Source organism: Melospiza melodia, chromosome 2, assembly GCF_035770615.1.
Source record: "Melospiza melodia melodia isolate bMelMel2 chromosome 2, bMelMel2.pri, whole genome shotgun sequence".
In the NCBI taxonomy this organism is placed as follows: domain Eukaryota; kingdom Metazoa; phylum Chordata; class Aves; order Passeriformes; family Passerellidae; genus Melospiza; species Melospiza melodia.
Window position 1 is genome coordinate 24,739,993 of NC_086195.1, and position 21,656 is coordinate 24,761,648.

At 38.9% G+C, this 21,656-nt stretch overlaps 2 protein-coding genes across 3 annotated transcripts in view; one reads left to right on the forward strand and one right to left on the reverse strand.

Moving 5' to 3' along the window:
* The window catches only part of CMSS1 (cms1 ribosomal small subunit homolog), a 223,588-nt gene that overhangs the window by 135,571 nt on the left and 66,361 nt on the right, over nucleotides 1–21,656 (reverse strand). The window lies entirely within an intron of this gene.
* Nucleotides 1–21,656, forward strand: part of FILIP1L (filamin A interacting protein 1 like) — a 147,653-nt gene that overhangs the window by 61,369 nt on the left and 64,628 nt on the right. Inside the window, exons 3-5 of the mRNA XM_063148088.1 lie at nucleotides 5,974–6,260; nucleotides 8,377–8,550; nucleotides 15,982–16,160. Of these exons, the coding sequence (XP_063004158.1) occupies nucleotides 5,991–6,260; nucleotides 8,377–8,550; nucleotides 15,982–16,160 (623 nt within the window). The 5' untranslated portion in view covers nucleotides 5,974–5,990. The remainder of the gene's footprint in view (nucleotides 1–5,973; nucleotides 6,261–8,376; nucleotides 8,551–15,981; nucleotides 16,161–21,656) is intronic.

Below are 21,656 nucleotides of genomic sequence, written 5' to 3' on the forward strand. Positions count from 1 at the left end.
GGCAGGGGGGAATGTGTGTGTTTATCTATATATCTGTAGTTTGAGGCATTACAAGAATGAAGACCAGATCACGAATTCACACACCAATAATGAAATTACAGGCAAGTGATACAGATATATCCTTCAAAAGAACCTGGTCAAAACCTCCCATGCAGACTCAGCCTTCTAAAGATGACTAAGCTGCACATAAGCAAAATGGACCTGGGAACATCTTAGCTACCCCATTCACAACATATCCTGCAAAACCCTACAGGATGGGAAGGGGGAGGAGGAGGAGGCAGCAGATGGTGGAAATCTCACAGTACCTTTACCACGATACCGTGACAACTCTAACACTGTTCAAAAGGCATCTTACTGTCTCAGAAGAGGCTCCCTGTAGCCAAGGGATGAGCAATCTGGCTTATGGTCAGATGAACATAAACCACAACCAGCACAAAAATGACATCCAGTTCTCACACATACACTTTTCCTGTCTGAGAGTGTTCACATCCTTGGCTGAATCCAAACTTTCTTCCCATTTGAGTTACTGCTGCACTTGCAGGATCCCCAAGGGTTCAAAGACCAAAATTGGACAAGACCCTGTGAGGGAGGAAACAAGCTGCTAATTTATTTTCTTTCTGCTGCTTGACTTCCTGCAACTCTGCATGCCAACAGATGCACCAGGATACACAGCACTCTTGCATCAGTCTTCCCAGAAAAATGGCTTCATCTTGCCATCTCCCTGCCAGGATGAAACACACATTTTCCCACATTCCCTGAGTGAAGAACCTGTTAAATGAGTCTCTTTTCACTAAATTACCATCCTATGCACCAAAACAGCATAAGGTCTACTGAGAATGAGAGCACAGCTCAAATGAGACAGCTGGTCATGGCACAGACCACCCCTCTGAACTGAACATACCTCTGGATAGAAGCCACTTAAAATGGTTTTCAGGAAAACACTAATGCAGTCTACCCAAAAGGAAGGGCTATTTTCTTTGGAAGTGGGGCAAATCTACTACAAAGCAATATATTTCACTTAGGAAAAGAATAAATGTCCTAAGCACATTCTGTCAGAAGGCACCAGTTCCAGAAAAGGCTCCGTGATGGTATGAAATGGCCATATCCTGGGATTCTAATTATTAAAAAGACTTTTTCATGTTCTACCCCAGTTTAGTAGGTGCATTTGCTGGCCTAAAGGTCCCACCAGGACTGCATGAGATGAAAAAGACAAACCTTTGTGGGACCCCTTTTCTTCTTGCCTCAGTCCACAGTTACAGTGATGGGCAGAGGACTGCAGACCTCTTTCCAAAAGACATGTGCTCTGCACTCTCCCATTACATTGGTTTGCCAAACAATCAGATCTCAACTCCTTTTACAAGTCAGTCTGTTGGGAGGAGTCCTATCCATTTCAGCAAATCACAAGCACTGCCCTTTAAGGGATGATAAAACCAGAGCAATGTAATTCCTTGGTTAGTCATGGATTTTTGCAAGAAGTAGCAAGTTCTTAACAATTCAGGGTCCTCACCCTGGGATTAATAGAATATGTAGTCCTGTAAGGGATTTTGCTAGCTCATAAATCTATCACTGACTAAAAAGGAAAACACCAAAGGTGAAAATAAATGCCAAAATATCTCTTAAAACTCTAAGATGAAGCCATCTCTGAAGGATATTTCAGTCCATCCCACAAAAGTTGCAGGGATTTAAGAACCACCTGCTAATTTACTGCTGCCAAAGAGACATATGCAGTTTAACCTCTACTTCAGAATATGACTGAGAGGGTGGAGACCGAGTTAACATCATAGAAACATTTGATCCTTAAGTCACCTGGCTCTTAAGGAAAGTATATTTTGACACTTCAGATTGCTTGTTCATCACCAAGAAAAAACGTCTCCTTTATTTGCAGAAGGACATCATTCAGTTCAGAGATGAACAAGATCTTTAAAACACAGAAAAGAACAAGAACAACTAAGAACAGATGCAAACTTTGCTGAGTCTCTCTAACTTGCAATTACTTGATTTACCAGAGTGTTTCAGTGTAACCTAATGTCATTCCTCTTAGAATCTGGACCTGGCCTACCAAGCTGCACACATCTGATGAACTTGAGAACCATCACATTGTAATTTCAATGCAAAATCTTCTGTAAAACTGGCACCTCATAACATGAAGGAAAGCACAACAGTGCAGAACACAGGTTTTGGGCTATTCCATTAGCACAATGACAGAAAACTAATCTCTGTTAAGTACCCACAGCACAGTAGTCTGTGATTTCAGGAGATGTGACTTCACGATCTGGACGCTCCCTTTCAATCTTCTTTTAATTTTGATGCAAGCAATGGTACATAATTTATCCTATGAGAATGCTGGCAAGTATCCTTGCCTCTTCTGTTTACATAGCTACAATACTTGCTGATTAGTAATTGAGCCAAAACAGATGAAAGATCACAAATGCAAAGCACACACAATCAATTTGTTTTTAGCACTTGTTGTTTACTATTTTCCACAGCATCTTATATTGTCATCCCTCCTGGTGGTACAGAGAAAAAGGGTTTAAATTAACTTCTATAAAAGGTTTGCCACAAGACACAGGAGTCAACTCTCCAGGAAAAATCACAGAGCCTCTGCGAATGACAAACTCTGATACAAGAAGGAACACTTTTTTCTTACCTTTCTTGTATGCAGATGCCATCATTATAGAATGTAAGTGTTGCTTGAGACAGATATGCAAAAAGGCAAATTTTACGCTCATTAGTCTAATCTTGAGAATCCAGGCTCACTGTTTTGGGTGCCACAAACAACATTTATGATACTCATAAATTTTATGGGTCTATTTACATTTTTACCTTGTGGAAAAAAACCAACAAAATAAAACGTTGCTTTTCATTCACCCTTCAAGAACACCGAAAGAGTCACTCAAAACAGAAAATAACCCAATGCACCAAAACACACTGGTGAAAAATTTCAAATTATGCTACTTCTGTCTTAAATGTCTTACTAGAGTCATTCCAGGGTCTAACAGCATTGCAGAAAACCAGAACCCTCTGGAATAGAATGGATGCTTTTTATGTTTTGTGCCATGGTGCGGGGGCATGAGTAGCTGATGTTCTGTCCAAAAAGTCAGGCGTGTTTTGAAGGTGAATCCCTCAGGTGGTGGCACATCTAGGGAGTCTGAAAATTTGAAGGTGGTGAGGCGTTTCAGGGTAGGTGAATGGGTTGTTTGATTTTGTCCATTTCTGAGGTCCCACTTTGCTTGCTACACCAGCAGTTACATTGTACATTTAAAGTTTTAAATTACCGTTCTGTTACTCATACCTACCTCCTCTGACAACCACATTAGCACTAACAGCCTTCTGTAGACAAGCAATGCTATAAATAATAATGCCTGTCAGTGTACAGGTAGTTAAGAAAGTTTAAATAAATGAACTGAGGAAGAATATGTTAATAAAGCAAGCTACTAACACCAGAGTGCTTGTGCCTCTCGTCAGCTAAATTCAAGTACCATTTAAAAAGTGCTTGAAGTATACTTCTAGTATTTCACTTCAACCTCTAATAATTCACATTAATTGCTTAATTGGATAAATATTTGCATTAGCAAATTTGGTAGTATGCACTGGCATTCAGGAAGGTCAGCACAGAATACAGGTAAAGCGTACGCAAATGCTCTCAACAAGAAAAAGAAAAACTACGTCCAGAGAGACTGAAGAGATGCCATTCTCTATAGGAGCACAGCCTGTCTGGCAAGTCAGCTGGCCTTCCCAAGGACCAAGTGCCTTTAGCCAGTGCAATAAGGACTGATCTACCTGATTAGGAAGTAGGCATGACAAACCTGAAAGGGAGTCACAGGTAACTCACTACAGCTGTGAATGCTGGGTGGCATGTGGCCTTGAAGCCAACAACATACATACAACTGCAAGAGTAAATGCAGGGGAGGATGTCCTTCTTGGACTATTTTTCCAAGTTCAGGATTTCCAGGTGCACCCAGTCCCAAAGACTGAAAAGCTATGAGGCTCTTCCTGATATGCTGGTTTCCCTTTCCTTCCACAAGAAATGTCATATTGACATTGGTTGTCAACAAGTTTGATACTAGCTTGATGTCCAGTTTATACCACTGCTGCAATTTGCATGCATGAAGGAGATTTCTTGGACTATTTATGCATTTCATAGTGTCCTGTGCTTGTGGTGTCAAAGCCCACAGACAAGCTCAGAGTACATTCAGGTTACCTGATTGAGCTCACTACTCCTGCATTTGAACTTAAAAGCATAAGCCTTTAACTGCACACAAAAGCCAAGTAAGCATCCAGCATCTCACACTCAAAGGCAACCAACAGCCTTCTTCCCAAGTAATAACAATCTGTAAGCAAGAGGCAAAAGGTGAGTATCCTAATAAACACACCACAGTGAATAAAGAGCATCTGCATTTGACTGAAAAAAACAGGCTGAACACCAACTAAAACTACTCATCACCAGCTAACATTGCTGCCAGCCTGCTATGAACAACTCTTGGTTTCCTACATGCACTAGAGTAAGCTCCCATCCTAAACTGACATTGTTGATGCTTCACAAAATAGTTTCCAGAGCACACTGCCATGCAAATCTGACACACCTTAGTTTTCTGAGACCTGGAGGAACAAGTTTTTCTTATTAATAAGTGCTTCAAATCAACATTATAGAAAATGTCACTTTCTTTTTTGGTAATGTTTCTGATCAATGCACCCCACTCTCAGACGTCATCTCTTATAAACCAAAAGCTACTTCCACCTCCTCGGTTCCTGCAGAAAAACAACAAAAGGAATCATTCTTAGCATTCAGTGGAAAGTTACTACAGTTAACGAGTGTAGTCACAGAGTTTAAGATTTAGTCAGAATCTGGTGGGAGTACGGGAGGAAGCTCCCAAAGAATTTTATCAGCCACAGAATTGAGGCAAAAAAAGCAGCCAAGAAATTATCTAGTGCCTATCATAGACCATAATGATTTTCTGGACTTTTCAGCAATTAGCTTGGCAGTTTAATAAGAAAAATTGTGCCTTATTTGTGTTTGGAACATGCTGAATTTCACCTTTGAATCACACTATTGGGTTATTGTTTGCTAGATGGTATCCATGACCACAGTTTTCCATCAGAGGTGGACTATAATCCATTCATTCCTTAATCTGAGTGGTGATAACCAAAACATGAGTTCCTGAGTTTAATCAATATTTACACAGTGTTAGTAATTTATCTGCAAAGGCATTAGAGTATGTTTCCTTAACTGTGGCACTTCAAAGGGGCCTAGTTAGGATAAGTCTCCCTTTCACCAGGTACTAATACTTCTAGAGTGCTGGACTCAAGCACTAAAGAAGTAGCAAGGTTTTATACTGCATGGTTTTAAGAGTGGACAAGTCATAATCTGCAAAGAAGTAGTTTGGCTTTGGTGGTGATGGTGCTGGGGAGGGAGCATTTACACTGCTGCTCACTTCTTGCAGTCTGGATGTTTGTTAGTCCCTACATTTTGTCAAACATGCATAATGCAGCCTCCATACCTTGTAGTAGTGGGGGACTGCTTTTGTGCTCTCCCTTGGGTAAACAAAGGAAAACAAAACACTGCTAAAGTGGAACAGAAAGATCTTCCTAGTGAAAAGCTTCTGAGCCTAAATCTGCCTCATCATAATAAGTATCTACCTGAAAGGTGAGATAGGCCTTGTCACAAAACAGGAAATGTGGTCTGCAGTGATGCACCCAGCACTGCTGCTAAAGATGCCTTTGAGGTATCAAGGAGGGAATTGCTACAATGGCATAAGACCAGTAAACACTCACTTCACTACAGACATCCAGTAAAGATCACAGCCCAGTCCTGTTGGTTTCCATAAGGATGTCAGCTTTTGTCAAATGACAAATAACCTTGGTGTGGAAGGAGAATTACCATTCTGGAGGGAATAATACCCACCATCAATTATAGTGGTAGTTTTAAAGTCTCTGTTAGCTAAAACAATTACTTTTCTCCCCAATTTCCTTCAGCTTCAGAGATATAAACCATGCATTCCAGAACTAACAGCACCGAAAGCCCAACCAGACCAAAGCTGAGCCAGCCGAGGGCAAAAGACCACCACAAAGGAGAGGTTGGTTACAGTGGGAAAGGAAATGCACAAACACAGCAGAAAGAGAAGGATGATGTAGCCCGAGCCAGCACCATCCTGAGAAGTTCAAAGGCAGAGAAAAACCAAAAAAGTTCTGTCAAGAAAAGAGAGGATCTCTCTCGTGATGACTTGCTATTTCTTCTCAGTGTCCTCGAGGGTGAATTACAGGTAATGTATTGTCCTGCTTTATACTCCGAATTGAAAGACACTCCACCCTCCACCCCCATTATCCCTCCACCACAAACATATGCTGCTTTTATGTTAAGAAAACACCTCACACAATCTGATACAGGACATATATGAACTGCAGTATACAAAAACACCACAAAATTATAGCTATTATAGCTATCAGACAGGAAACATGATCTTTGTACCACAAGTAACTCTCAAAGCAAACAACTCATAAAACTTTCTACCTGTGCTGCTCCATTCCAAGTATCTTGAATACAAAGTATTTGTCATTGTATGGTTGATAAGGAGACTGTATTACAGGCCTTTAAGATATTTGATTTAATTATGTCTTATCCTCCCACTCCTATGAAGCCATGAGCTTTACTCCCTATGAAACAGTACGTGCTACTTCACAAGAAATAACTCATTTAACAGTATTCTAACACTTATGGCTAGAAAAATCAAAATACCCATTTTATTTCCCATAACACAAAGCAAAAGTGTTACATGCCACTTAGCCCACGAGTTACTGCATTTTAAAAGTGAGCAATTTTCTACCTAGAAAAGGAACCATCTGTCAAGTGGTAAATGATGCTTAACCTGGTCAAACATCATTTCAGGAAGTGGGAACCAGATTTCCAGTGAGCAGGGAAAATATTTCTGTGGTAGGCATATTACACAGAAGTAACTTTAAAACTGCTCACAGGCACAGAAAAAAGCAACCTGGCCAAAGTGGCCTAAATGGGTGTAGCACATGGTGTCAGAGTTTATTACCTAAACAGCACCTGGGCAGTTCTATTCTTAAAGTGTGTGTGTATGTTTATATAATAATACAGACATGCTGAACAGAACACTCATGGGATATGAATATTTAATAGCTGCACCAATATTTGAGGGTAGATTCAAGGCAAACTTCTACAGATTGCTTCATTATCCAAACAGAATAATTTCCATGTTTGCAAAACATTTCTCTCCTGCCCACTTAACCTTCTTAATTTAGGTTAAAGTTCAGATGTCACATATTTTTATATATTTATTTATATTATACACACATTATTCATTATATGTACATCATATAAATATAAAATATATATACACACATACTCTTCAATTATTAAGGTTTAAAGCTGGAATAGGGAAATAAGGAACTGGAAAACAATGAGCCTGACATGAACACTTTAAATCACATCTGAAATTTAAAAGGAAGCAGCACTATAAATGAAAAATAAAGGAAGTCATCTTTTATCCCTTATTTTCCACCTCTCGTACTGCCAAGTCAAATCATTGAAGATCAGCTGTCAATCCAACCATAACTAAGTTTTTAATTTAGATGTCATTCCTTTCCAAGTTTCAGAACATTCAAGGTGTACAAAGACCACTCTTCTAATTTTTTCTGCTAAGGATTAGAAACAGATTATTTTATATTTTAACATTTGTTTAAAGTCATAAATGGGGATACAGAAGTCTTCCCCTCCCCTGGTATATCCTTCTCTCTGATTCCCTTCCTTCCTATTCTATCCTTCTAGGATTACTTGTTTTTAACTCAAATGGCTGCAGAGCACAGATGTTTGAGACAGTCCATGTAGTTTGTATCACTGCAATAAAGGCAGGGAGGCAACCTTCACCACCAGAGGATGCAGACTGGGGGGGGAAACCCAAGAGGGACACATCTGTGGTGGGTTTATACCACAGAAGTCATCTACACCCAAAGCATACAGAATGTACAACACTTTCAGGTTTCAAGAAACATCCCACCACCCTGCACTAACAAGTCAATTTCTAATACCACAAGACATACATTGCCCTGAAACTTTCTTGTGAATGCTACACATTAGTCCAGAAACAGCAAAATAATCTAATAATAAAGAAGTACTTAAGCTTTGATGAAAGTTCTGAAGATCTTGGAGCTTGTGATGAACTAAAAAAATACAAAGACCAATACTTCCCTCATGCTTTTCAACTGTCTTCATATTACTGACTGTTTTGGAGCACTTTACACACACAGTGTTATTTTAGAAGTGTTCCAGTTTTCTTAAAATCAAAAGCAGAGAGCTAACCTGTAAATACATAAATACAGTTTAACAAGATAAAGCCTTAATTTGTGTTTCTGCAGGCTCAAGATGAAGTTATAGGAGTACTTAAGGCTGAGAAAATTGACTTAGCCTTGCTTGAAGCACAATATGGCTTTGTTACTCCCAAGAAGGTGTTAGAGGCACTCCAGCGAGACGCTATTCAAACAAAGGCTGAGCAATGGCAAGAAGATGTCTATGAAAAGCCTATGGGAGAGGTAAGAATGAGTAATTGATATTTAACTATAGTTCCCACCAAATTCAACAGAAGATCTCACCCACTGCTGGGGAAGGAAGCAAATGAGCTGTAAATCTGGAATGGAACATGAGTGTGAGTGAGTAGAGAACAAAGTCCAGGGTCCCAGCTGGGACCTGAATCCAGTGATCCTCACTTATACTGCAGACTGGGGGCTTTACACATCAACATACATGATTCTGTCTAATTCAGTCTAAACCATCTCATTTTTCATTTCTTGTCCCCTTCTGTTATCCACACTCCCAGCCCATACAAGCAGAAGCCTCACCAGTCCCCACTTGTGTCATGGAGGGCCATCCAGCAGCAATGACACAGCTGTGCACCTCTGCATATCCCTGCTCCCATTAATTCAGGAGCAGTCATGGGGATACCTGCTTGGTCTGAAGAGTTACTATCATGAGCTAGCATTAGAAACTTCATCCAGGCAGAAATCTAATATTCTCATGCTATACCTAAGTAACCTTTAGTTTAATTACACTGCAGCAGCAGCTGCCATACTTTCTGAACAATGTTATCTGATTCATTTCTGCCCTGCAATGCAAATCACTGGGTATTAAAACACCTTCACATCAGATTGTGGTTTTTTTATCCCAGGTAGTTGTCTCCAATTCAGAAGAATATTTTTCAACATACTGCTCAGTATAAATATCACAAAATAAAAGCAGAAATTATGAATAAAAGTTTTCTATCAAGTGTTTTCCAAATTTTTTCAACAGAAATGTACCTAAGGACACAGAGATCATTCCAGTCAAAATCATGTCAGGCAAAAGATCAACTCTCATTTCAGAAGCTCAAAGGTTAAAATCTCTGGTTGTAATCTGAAACAGATAAAGTTCACTTGTTAAGCTTAATTTATTTTAGAACATTGTGGTATTATGTCACAGAAACTTTGAGCACAAATGGAAATAATTTGAGGAGAAGTCCAAAACAGTTTGAAAACATAAGCTCAGTCTGTTACTTTATGTAAGTTGATACACTCTTTCCTTCTTACATTTAATGGTAGAGAAATCATTTCTAGCACCACCAAATTTGCCAATTTCAAAAGGCAAAGTTCAACACCTGTGAGCAACTGAAAGGGTAGAAGGACCACTCCACTTCTTGGTCTTGGTAAACCAAAGAATTCTGTAATAGGCAGGTATTCCACAATTTCAGTTTCAAAATCCCCCTGAATTATGTCAGAGATCCATTCTCTGACATAATTCGGGGGGATTTTTTGTTGCGGTTTTTTTTGTTTGTTTGTTTTTATTTTTAAATTTTTTTTTAAATTTTTGTTGTTTTTCCAGAGGTTTTCTTTTTTTTTTATTATTTTTAAAACACATATAAAGACCAAAGGAGAGGTGGAACCAGTCAAAGTCCAGGAACAGGCCATTTAAATTCTCCCTTTGGTACTAGGGCAAAGTACCTTTGTATCTGCATGTGCATCTCACCCTTGAGAGTTTTGCCTGGTAGCTCTGAACACAGAGAATCTTCCCAAAACTCAAGTGAAATTACAATTAATTTCACAAGGCAACTGTAAGCCTTCCAGTCCTTTAACATTCTCTCACAATTCTCTTATCTATTCTAAACAAAGTTTCTTGGCAAATTTGATTAAGAATGTAGTGGGAAAAATTGGTGACTGGACAACTTTACTCACTGGGAACAAGATTCATAGGTGAAGAAATGTAAAAAGCAGCATAAATACATCTTTCATCTGCAAAACCTATGAGCAGTGTGACAGACCAAAACCATTTCTTCTTTGGCCATGAGGAGATAAGTAATTTTTTCTTTTTTTTGTTTTTGAAAACAGGTTTTTTCAATCAAACTTGCTCTACAGCTATTTCTTTCTACAGCCTAAAAAATTTGAGATAAGATTACTGTTAGCGCTCATATTTGAGGTCTATAAAAGAAATTAGACTTTTATTTTGGTTTTTTTCTGATTCAAAGGCCTGAAAAGGTTTTCCATTTGTGTGGTTTATAAATTTAGAAATAGTCAGTTTTTTGAAAAAAAAAAAAATCTGTCTTCAGATCAATCTCCACTTCTCTTGAATAGACAATGAAGAGTATTCAACATTCTAGTAAATGCAGAATAACAATGTAAGAATAATTTTCCCTGATTCAAAAATAAACCATGTTTTTTAAAGGAATCAAAAAATCAGAGATGGTGATGTAGGAAAAGAGAGGTAAAGATGAAGACACTGCAGAATTTGTGGTGTCTTTGTCTCTTCATGGCATCAGAAGGCAGATTCTGGTTTCTAATTTTCCCAATAATATAGCCAAAGATAAAAATAATCATGTGCCTTACTGTTCGAAATATAATGAACCTCCTACCACTTTGAGAGCTCCTATAAAAGAAATTAAATGAGAGGAAAGCCCTGTATTTTGCATACATCCAGAATAACTAAAAATTGAATCCATTTTTGAAATCCATTGCCAATCACCTTGGAGAAAGATGCACCCTCATCAGTATTTTAACAAAGTCTATTCAATTGTGTTCTCACAACATCTGGTAAGTCTTGGTAAAACTTTCCTTGGAAACTTGCCCTCCACAGCTGTAGGGCACCAATAAGTCAGTCACAGGAAGAGAATCAAACAGCAGTGCTGACAAGGTGGCACTCAGGAAAAGACCACCAATGTATCTGCATGGAAATTTGGCTCAGTTAGGGTTGAAAAAGGGAAGGGAAGGAGCGCTCCCAAAATCTCTGGTAATCCTAAACTCAGGATCATACATTTATAAACAATGACTGTGAGGATATTATTAAAAGGAATAATATTACACTGCACTTTGGATAAAAAATGTAACTACCCTGGATTTTCTTCTGGCACACCACCAAACACAAAACAATCTAAAAAGAGAAAGATGAACAGTTCAGTTCTGATGTAATGGGTATGAGATACACCATCCTAGTTTGACTTCAGTCAAGAGTTAGAGGCTGTAGTTCAGCTATTAAATTCATGTGAATTTTTAGCTTGCTCAACTATTCACAGTTACGTAAGGCTATGCCTCTGATTTTCCATTGTATTGTACAGCGTGTTCAAGTATTAATTCTAGCAAAAAGCCCATATGGTTAGCAAGAACAAAACAACAAATCACTTAATATTTTATCACTTTAATTTTCAACAGAAGACATTTATACAATTAATATTTTATCACTTTAATTTTCAACAGAAGACATTTATACTGCTGCTCATTAGTCCTCTGTGGTTTTTAGCTAAGAACTGTGTAGGCTGAGTAAACTTGTGTGCATGCATATAAATGGATATTTCTGCATGGGCAGACCTAGCATTTGGCCAGAGCAATCTGAGGAACCCAGGGCTGTTGGAGACGCTTCTCCAGCAGCAGTCTCAAGCTGAGCCAAGAGAGATACAGGCTAGAATTAAGGAGGAAGTATTTTAAGGAGGAAGTATTTTACAGAAAGAGTGGTCAAATACTGGAATCATCTACCAAGGGAGGTGGTGGAGTCACCATCCCTAGATGTGTTTAAAAAAAGACTGGATGTGGCACTTGGTGCCATGACCTAGTTGAGGTGTTAGAACATGGGTCGGACTCGATGATCTTAAAGGTCTCTTCCAACCTAGAAATTCTGTGATTCTGTGTGAGGATCTCACACCAGCAGGGGTTGTTCACATGACTTCTCTCTCTTCTCTGCTAGAGACATGGGAGTCAGCCACAAGATCTCACAGGGAAAATGCAAGAGTGAAATTTGCTCCCAAGGGAGGTGCCCTTATCTTGCAGAGGGCCACATCATTTTCTCAACAAACCACATGGAAATTCAGCAGCCCTGTCCCAGGCTCTGCTCTGTGTGGTCAGACAGAGAGGGAAAGGTATGCTGCACAGGGACACACAAGTGTCACAAGGCCAAATGCCCTTTCCTGGTACATATCTCACACACAGATCTCAAGTGTGTGCATCAATTGTGATATAGGATTGCTGTCTCTCCAGTTTTCTCCTTTATGAGCCACCTGTACCAGGAGACAGTCCTAGCACTTCTTCCCTTCCCTCCCGAGCTCACAATCTCCACCTTGGTCCCAGCCACAACAGCCAAATGCTCACAGTAAAAATGATTTGACAAGATATTTCAAAGAAACAGAAATGCATCTTCTACTCCCAGCAACAGGGGAAAACTGCAGCATGCCAACTGCTTTAATACAGCAGCTCATACTTTTCTCTTTGATATGAGCAGGTCTCCCCAAGAGACGTGCTCTTCTTTTTCCCATTTAAAATTCTTTGCTTCAACTCCCTGCCTTGAATACACACCTCACCCATCCTGAACACTAGCTGTTGTAATCTCCACAGTGACAAATGTGCTACTGTGAAGTGTAAAGCATGGAGAGCTGCAAAATAGCACCCTGGAATTAATAACTTTTCTTTTTGCATACATGCTGCTTAGATTACTGCTTGAATTAACTTCTTGTAGCCATTCAAGAAGTACTCTAAAGCAAACAAAATATACAGAACATATAAAACTCTCCTGGTGGGTCCCACATCCTTTACCAAACAGTGCAAGAAGCAGGACTATTTTATACTTGGTTATGTTGCCTGGCTGATGACTAACCCCCATCTCAATCAAGCATTTACATGTTCAGGACAAGGATAATTTAATTTATGATCAGATTGTAGCCAGAAATGTCAGTGCTTTCTTATGACAGCAATTTACATATCTCCTCAGATTTTTACATATACTTTCTCAAAGTGGTGGTCCAATCCACATAAATGCCTTTACTTTCTCAACCCCACCCATGGAGCCTGCCTCACCTCACACTGAGGGCTGAGACCAGCAGGCACCCCTGCAAAGCTGATGCCCAGCTCATATCAATTTAAGCAAAACAGAGCCACAGTTGCAAGCAGCACTGCATCAGAACTTGGTCAAAAATCAGGAGCCAGATTGCTTCCTGACAACACTGTATATTCACCTGACAGCATCATCAGGATTAGAAAACAGGGATTAGAAACTTAGGTGATGGCATTTATGCATCTGTAATACCTGTTCCAAAAACCCTTCTGAAATCTTGGGTGGTGGGGTGGGGAGAAGGTTGATAAAACATCTTTTTGGAAGTTAGAAGCTAAACAAAAGATTTCAATTTTTAAAATTTCCACCTCTGGTAAAATAAGGGAGAGTGTGAAGAAATTAAAATGGACAGTTTTCCTCAACCTGACCTTTTAAGGCAAACCAGTTTCCAACTGCTTTAAAAGACATAGAAAGCACAGCCAAAAGATTCCTGTATAAGGCGACTCTTGCTTACTAAGAGAGATTGCATATGCAAGAGTTTAGGTAAGAAATGTTTTTCCAGGGGAGGTCCTGCTTCAGGATCATGATTCCAGAAAGCAGTCACCTTGCTGGGGAAAAGCATACAAATGACCAGTGAACAAGGTAAAAAAACCTTAATCATCTGCTGTAAGAGCACCACAAAATAGCAGCAAAACAAATAATCACAGGTTTCTTTGCATTTCTTGATCATGCATGAAACAAGCTCAGCTATGTTACATTAGAAAAGACTCTCTAATGCCATAAGTGCAGAAAAAAATGGCTAAAAATTTTTTTGTTGGAATATTTTGGACTCAAACTATCTTCAAAGCCTTGTCAATAGCTCTTTCTTCTTCATTCACAGCATTGTCAACAAAATGTTAACAATTATTTAGGAAGAACATAAGATAATATATATAGATTTAAAATAAACTGAGATAGGCAGGGGTAAGCTTGGAAACCTAAGCAGAAATTGATGATATCCTCACTTAGTCAAGAAAGTAATATTTAGGCATTCCAGCTCTCTCTGTCATAATTTCTATTGGCCAAACTGTGAATAAACATGAGGAAAAGATAATTAATCATACTCCCTGGAATTAAATTGTCCAAAACAAGCAGTGGCCCTAAGAATCTGAAACCCCACTGTTTCTTGTGGCACATAGAATTCCTTGTGGGGGAAACATCAGAGAACCAGAACCAGCTTTGCTTCCCACACTGCCCATTTGTGAATTCTTTCCTATTAATAGAGTGAAACACTACAATCAGATTGGCCTACTAGAATAGACTGTGGTTAGAAGGAGGCACTGGGCTGTAAGCTCAAAATTTTTTTTTTCCAAAAAGGACACAAGGATTCCTATGTTGACCTGATGAGGGAGGCAGTCTCCAAAGGGGAACAAACAGGGAACAAAGTTGGTCACAAATACAGACTCTTCCCAGATCTTTTGATGGCCTCCAGTGATCCTCCCTGAAACTTCAGCTAGATCAGTGATGCCCAAGGAGGAAAACCACTCATGGTTTCACACACACACACTTGTTCAGTCACACACTGAACTCAAAATTGTAACATAATCTTCACAATTAGTTCTCTCTTCTAATCACAGTTTTTGTGGAGTTATTTTAACAGCATAAGTCTAGTGAACAGTAATGCCAATATCTCTGTGGTTTAGCAAAATTAAAAATTATTGCCAAAAGCTAAAATAGATTATTTATATTAAAATATCACTATATAGTAATATTTAGAAAAATAGAACATTTTTTACTATAAGGGTGGTCAGGCATTGGAATGGGCTGCCCAGGGAGATGGTGGAGTCACTATCCCCTGAAACTGTTCAAGAAATGACCGGTCATGGCACAGTGCTATGGTTTAGTTGGCATGATGGTATTTGGTCAAGAATTAGAATCAATGATCTGGGAAGTTTTTCCCAAGCTTATTGATTCTCTGATCAGGTGTTAAGCAGAAGTCCTTGAGGAAGGGAATTTTACACTCAAATTGTGCTATATAGGTGCCATATAAAAGAAAAAAGACCTCAACAACATGTGCAATCTGAGGAACATAACAGGAAATGCCACCATTAAAAAGAAATACTTCTAACTATTAAAAAATTCAGCACTTACTTATTCCAGAAAGCCAGAGCTATGCTCAGAGTAAGCACAAGACACAGGATTGTTCTGCACCCTTGACACAACCATGCATTTATTGTGAAACCAGAAAACTGCTTTTTGATCTACCACTACCTTAGAAAAGCAATTTAATGCTCTTATTTCCTAGGCAGCTATAAGTGAGGCAGCTATTTCTACCCAACCAAAAGTCAGTCATCCACCATGGTGTGAAGCATTGGACAATGCTTCTTCTGCCAAGACATCTGGTTCTCTACCACAGTGATCTATGAGAAAAGCACAACCCTGGGAACAGTAACTGTTAATTAGTTAAAAAAAGTTGAGGATCACTCATTGCAGGAGGAAGAAAGGAAGGCAAATGAGGGTCTTGAAAAACAGTACCTAATTTTTTTGGGATTCGACTGACAGAATTAAACTGATACCTGATGACCTTGCTACCAGGCTTATTATTATTAATTATATTTTTTAGCTGCTCTCAAAATTCTTTTAGTAATCAAAGTCCAAAAAAATAAAAGTTTCAAAATATTTCAGGAGTCTTCCCCCTCTTTTTGCAGCTTGATAAAGTTGTAGAGAAACAGAAAGAAGTTCACAGAAGAATGCTGGAACAACTTCTAATGGTGGAAAAAGCACACAGACAGACACTGCATGAACTAGAGGAAGAGAAGAGGAAGCACAGCAAATATATGGAAAAAAGTGATGAGTTTACAAACTTGCTGGAACAAGAATGTGAAAGGTAAGGTTATCTCTTACCATAGCACTAAGAAATATGCACAGTTTAACATTACATCTAAGGATCTCTCTGCTTTATTTTGCATCCACTAAAAATCTTTGTGGAATTGTACTTTGAGAGTTCAGCTGGGAAAACATGAATAATGACTTCTAACAAACAATTATGTCTACATCTCCATCAGCCAGCAAGGTAGGTCAAACAGTCGGCAGATTCTTCAGCACTGTTGCAGGAATGTCAGGGATGTTACACTGCAAAGAACACAGGGAGACAAGCAGATGTATGACATTACAACCAACAGGAAGCAGGTGAACCTTTCAGTGTGTTTTAGAAGCTTGGTACACTCTGCGGTATGTAAGGAACAGAGCATGTCATCAGACATGCAGCCTTTCATGGCAGAAGAAAAAGACATAAGGAAAAGTAGATATTTGGACAAAACACAGAAATACATAGTGAGAAAGCAAAGGCAGAGGATAATGTCCAGAAAACTTTGAAAGTAACAATGACAAAGGTCTCATATCAGAGTTGGCATAAAACCCATAAAAACAGCTTTATTTTTTAAGAGTAACCTAAAAGTGCCACAGCTTTTTAAAAAAGTGTTACAGTTTCAACACCAATTCTCAGAAGAATTAAGAATTAAATTTCATTTACTGTCTTTAAAAGAAGCCACTTTAGACTGTGCCTTCTTTGAATCTGCAATAAAACTGAACACATCCTAAGGAAAAAAAAAATCAAAGAACATTTCCTATTCCCTGTATAGCTAGCCCAGAAGATAGGAGAATATTGTCTCAGTTTCCTTTCGTTTAGGAACAGATGGAAGTGTTTGGGTGTGAGAACATCAAACCTATTCTAAACTGACACTATGCACAGATAATTCTTCCTCTGCTTGGCCTGTGTAAGATCATGTCCTACGTATTCTGGCAGCGTTCCCCCGTGTGCTGCACCTCTCTCCTGCACGTCCATCAAAGGCAGCACACACTGAGCACACGGCCGGATTTACAGCGCACAGCTCAGAGGCCGGGCAAGAAAATGCTTGGCTCCTCAGAAAAATGTGTACAGATGCAGGCAAGCACAGACACAGAGAAAAGCACATACTAGGAACTGTTCTTGAGAATCACCATCAATCAGGAACCAAACCCTGAGACCAAGGGAAGTTTTCTACTCTGCTGTCGTCTTCTCAAAATACAACACATTCATCTCTTAGAGGCAGAGCTAGACAACTCCACTTGCTAAGAGTGGCAAAATGTTACATTAGACAATGTGCTCACACTGTGTAAAGCTCCACACAGGGAAAGACTAAGCATTGGAGTAATTCATTTATTTTTTAAACAGGACAGACATTGGATTAAAACTCTCTTCCCTGCCCCTTCTCTATACCCCTCTAACCCTTCCCCTCTGCCCCACCTCTGTTCCCATTCCCAAGAAGACTGTAAAGCATTTACCACTATTGATTGCTACTTTTAGTCAAACTGCCTGGAAAATGGTGGGAAGAGAGGGAATGCTGAGGTGCTTAAAGAGCCCTTAGAGGATATAATAATAGCTTTAAGATTAAGTCTTTTTTTTTTTTTTTCTTTTTTTGAGGATGTATTTTATGTGGAAAACCTTAAGGGGGTGTGATGTCACTTACTGAGCTGATTCCAAATTGTTTGCCAAGTAATGTCACCATCAAGATCTCCACACAGTTGCCTGCCATAACAGAAAAAAAAAAAAAAAAAAAAAAAAGAAAGAAAAACCCACAAAAAAACCCACAACCAAAAAAACTTTCACTAAGTTAAGATACAGAGACACAGTTTGTCCTACATGAGCCTGACTGACATGGCAAAGTGACCTTTTCTTCCACTTGAAAATTCTTACTCCAATTTGCATTTTCTCAAATTTTCTTTGCATTTGGATTAAGAACAAATAGACCTCTAGAAAAAGTTTCACACATAAAGCAATGACACAAATTTTTGCTTACCTCCAATACAAGTTTAAAAAAAAAAGCAGGAAGTATTCACCAATGAACTTACTATTCTTTTTTAGCCAGATTTAGCCAGAAGCAATATCCTCTTCTATATGATGGATATATAGCATTCCAAACAGTATTTCAGGTTCAAAGCAAAACCCCTGACTTTCAATTAGCCAAAGACATGCCTGGCTTTTATCAAAGAGCAAGACTACAGCATATGCTAAAGATATCCTTGGAGGATATACAATGTATACAAGCCAGAGAAGGTACATGTGACTGTGATCAAAAGGAAAAAAACTTAGATGCTATGAGACAGTGATGCTGAGATCCTGAAAACAAGTTTTTATGGCAAGATTAAAGAAATCATTAGTTAGATCCAAGTCTTACAAACTGTTTTGGATATATCTTCAAATAAGGCAGAAAGAAAGCACAGAAAGCACTTCCTTTCTCTTGCCCGTGTGCTCAGCAAAACAGAACTGAAGAATTTTTACATGAAAATTTTAGTGATGAATTAAACTCTGCAGTTTGGTATAGAAGAAATTAGTAAGGTCTTAAGGTTAAGGATCATCCACTAATATGAGGGTATTTTTCCATGAAACCTAATCTGCACAAGTCTCACATCTGTAGTCTTTCTCATCTAACAAAACACTACAAAACACTGCTTTTTGCTCCAACTGCTGCCAGTGTCAGTCAGTGAATAGAACAAAAAGATCTTGTTTTACATAAAATGGACAATCCATCTCTACAGTCTTTGTTTTTCCTTATGGCCTTCATTGATGGCATTTTTCATTGAAAGAGTCAATGTTTGGATTGTGCAAAATGTAAGAGTCTTTGGTGACTCAGTAAAAGCTCTTCACCTTAATGATTCAAGAATTTGACTCTCCAGTAAGGCAACAAGACTGTCCTCAGCAATTGTACATTGTCAGATTTGGGAGGTTAAGCTTGTGACAGGATGAGTGAAAACTTTCTAGATATAAGAACCAGATTAGCATTCAGGGTTAACCCTTTAGGCAATTTAAGTATTTTTCTTGCTGCCTGCGAAAAACTGATCCTCCATAGTCTTGCTGTAGTTCAGACACAGAGTGATCTTCAAAGTGACCAGTCTCACTCCTAACAACAGACATTTACCAGCAAACAAAGAATAAAACTATGCTACTGTCACTGTAGTGATTCACCTTCAGTCACACTTTTAAGGCATGGAGCCACAAATGAGCCACAAGCCTGACAAACTCCTGGCATATGAGGAAAAGTTCTGGGGAGAAAAAGAGGCCAATGGACAACTGGATAGGTCATTCCTGCACTTCAACATGAATGATTCTCTGTGTGTGCCTGCAGACCAGACAGGAACATCAAGACAAACAATCTGTGCATAGTAGTAGCAGACCAAGTCAACTAGAGTCCAGAAGGGAAAAATTGGTTTTATTGTTAAAATGTAAAGAAACAGCAGCACCAAGTTCAGAGAAATGTAAGAAATAATAAATCCAGAAGAGCTGGATACACAGACAACGAGGTGCACCTCAAGAATCATACCATAAAAGCTACTGGCCTCATTTAGAAGCTCTTGCATTTCATGGGGTTGGAAGATGGAGAGCAGGATTAAGCACTATGAGGAATACTTACTTCAGGTTCTAATTGAGTCCACTGCATCTTCCCTGAGGATGTGTGCATTTGTCCGAAATCACTTCTCCACATTCCATATTTTTGTAGCACAGTTAAATAATAAAAGTTGCTGTTTTAGAAAACATTTTACAAGGGTAAAATATGAAACTGGAAGGTTTTCCAGATATGCATGTTCCCAGTTTGAAAACACATGCCATATGTATACAAGTATTTATGCATATACATAGTACTCTCCACCCCATACAAAAAAAAAGAAACAAAAAGGCAAAATAGTAGAATGTTTAGCACTTACACAGTCCTTTTCCACTGCATATCTGAAAGAGCTTTAAATATTATCTAAGCACAGCTATTCCCCATTTTCCATTTACTGAAAGGAAATGGAAGTATGAGGAAAATAAATCAATCACAGGTACCTGAGAGTTAAACTGTATGAAAGGAAGAAATGTCCCAATGTATAGGTGAGTTCCACCTTCAAACCTATATTCTATACAGACTCTCAACTATACAAAGGGTAAAGTTTTATTACAAAGATACACCTGTTAAGAGGTCAATGTTATTCAAGAGGACAGAAGGAAAAAAGCAGTTTGCTAATATATTATATTTAATTTTTAAAGGTAGCTATGATAAATTTTGCTCACAGAATTCAAATATTAGCACAAAACTCTGCAGTTTGGTATAGAAGAAATTAGTAAGGTCTTAAGGTTAAGGATCATCCACTAATATGAGGGTATTTTTCCATGAAACCTAATCTGCACAAGTCTCACATCTGTAGTCTTTCTCATCTAACAAAACACTACAAAACACTGCTTTTTGCTCCAACTGCTGCCAGTGCCAGTCAGTGAATAGAACAAGCTATTGAGTGATACAGGTTGCAAGTGGTCTCTGGAGGCCTCCAGCCCAACCTGCTGAGTGCAGGGCTAACTTCACAGTCAAAGCAGGTTGCTCAGATCTTTGTCCCCAAGGTAGTTGTGCTGGCTGCCTGGGCTCCTGATGCAAACTCAGACCTCTTCACCAAAAGACCTGCTCCCTCACTTTCATTGTAGGCATCATTCTGGTCTGGCTTCCATGTTCAACCAAAACTGCTCTCAATAAAAGCTTAACAAAATCTCTTCTTCTGGCAAAGCTCTGAACTTAATCAATCTTCACTTTCTCTGATAATCTGGCTGCCTTGGGCACAAATGAGCATTTAGCACTTCCTTACCATCTCACCCATACTGTTTCTGTGACTCCAGCTTGGGCTCATTTCTCTGAGTGTTTCACAGGGTACTCTGAGTTGGAAACTTACCATTGTGTACCTCTGCTCTGTCCATAGCATTCCATGGGTCTTATTTTTAATGTCTTTCTTCATCCATTCACTCTCTGTGCTTCTCCTCACAGAAACTCAGAGTCAAGCATAATTTCTATGATGATGACTCAAGTGTACTCCAGCCATCACCAACACAACAAATTTCACCATGTGAGCAACCTGTCCTCATTCCCAACTTCATGAGAACAGAAGGGAATCTGTCTTTTATCCTTCAGCCCTTGGCTTCATCCTCACAATTCTCTAATAACTCTATTCTTAAAACTGGGGTAACTTGTCACTCAGCCTGCTGTACCTAGACATTTTTACCTGAGCCTTCCTACATTTAAGTCTCTCAAATTCTTGTTCATAGCACTCCCAAGAAAAATAAATATTAAAAAACAAAGGAATAAAAAAGCCAAGCACACACAAATAAGCCAAACATACCTTTCCATATTTCCAAATAATTAAATCATTTTCCAGGCCCTCACTTAAAAAATACTTTTTGATCATTTCCACATTAGCTATTTCAGCCTCCTCTGTATCTTCCTTGGATGTACACTCAATACTGAATTGAGGCTACAGTTCTCTTGTGTACCTTCTTATGCTCTAATGCAATGTTATTACATGGACTAAACATCAACCTAGAACT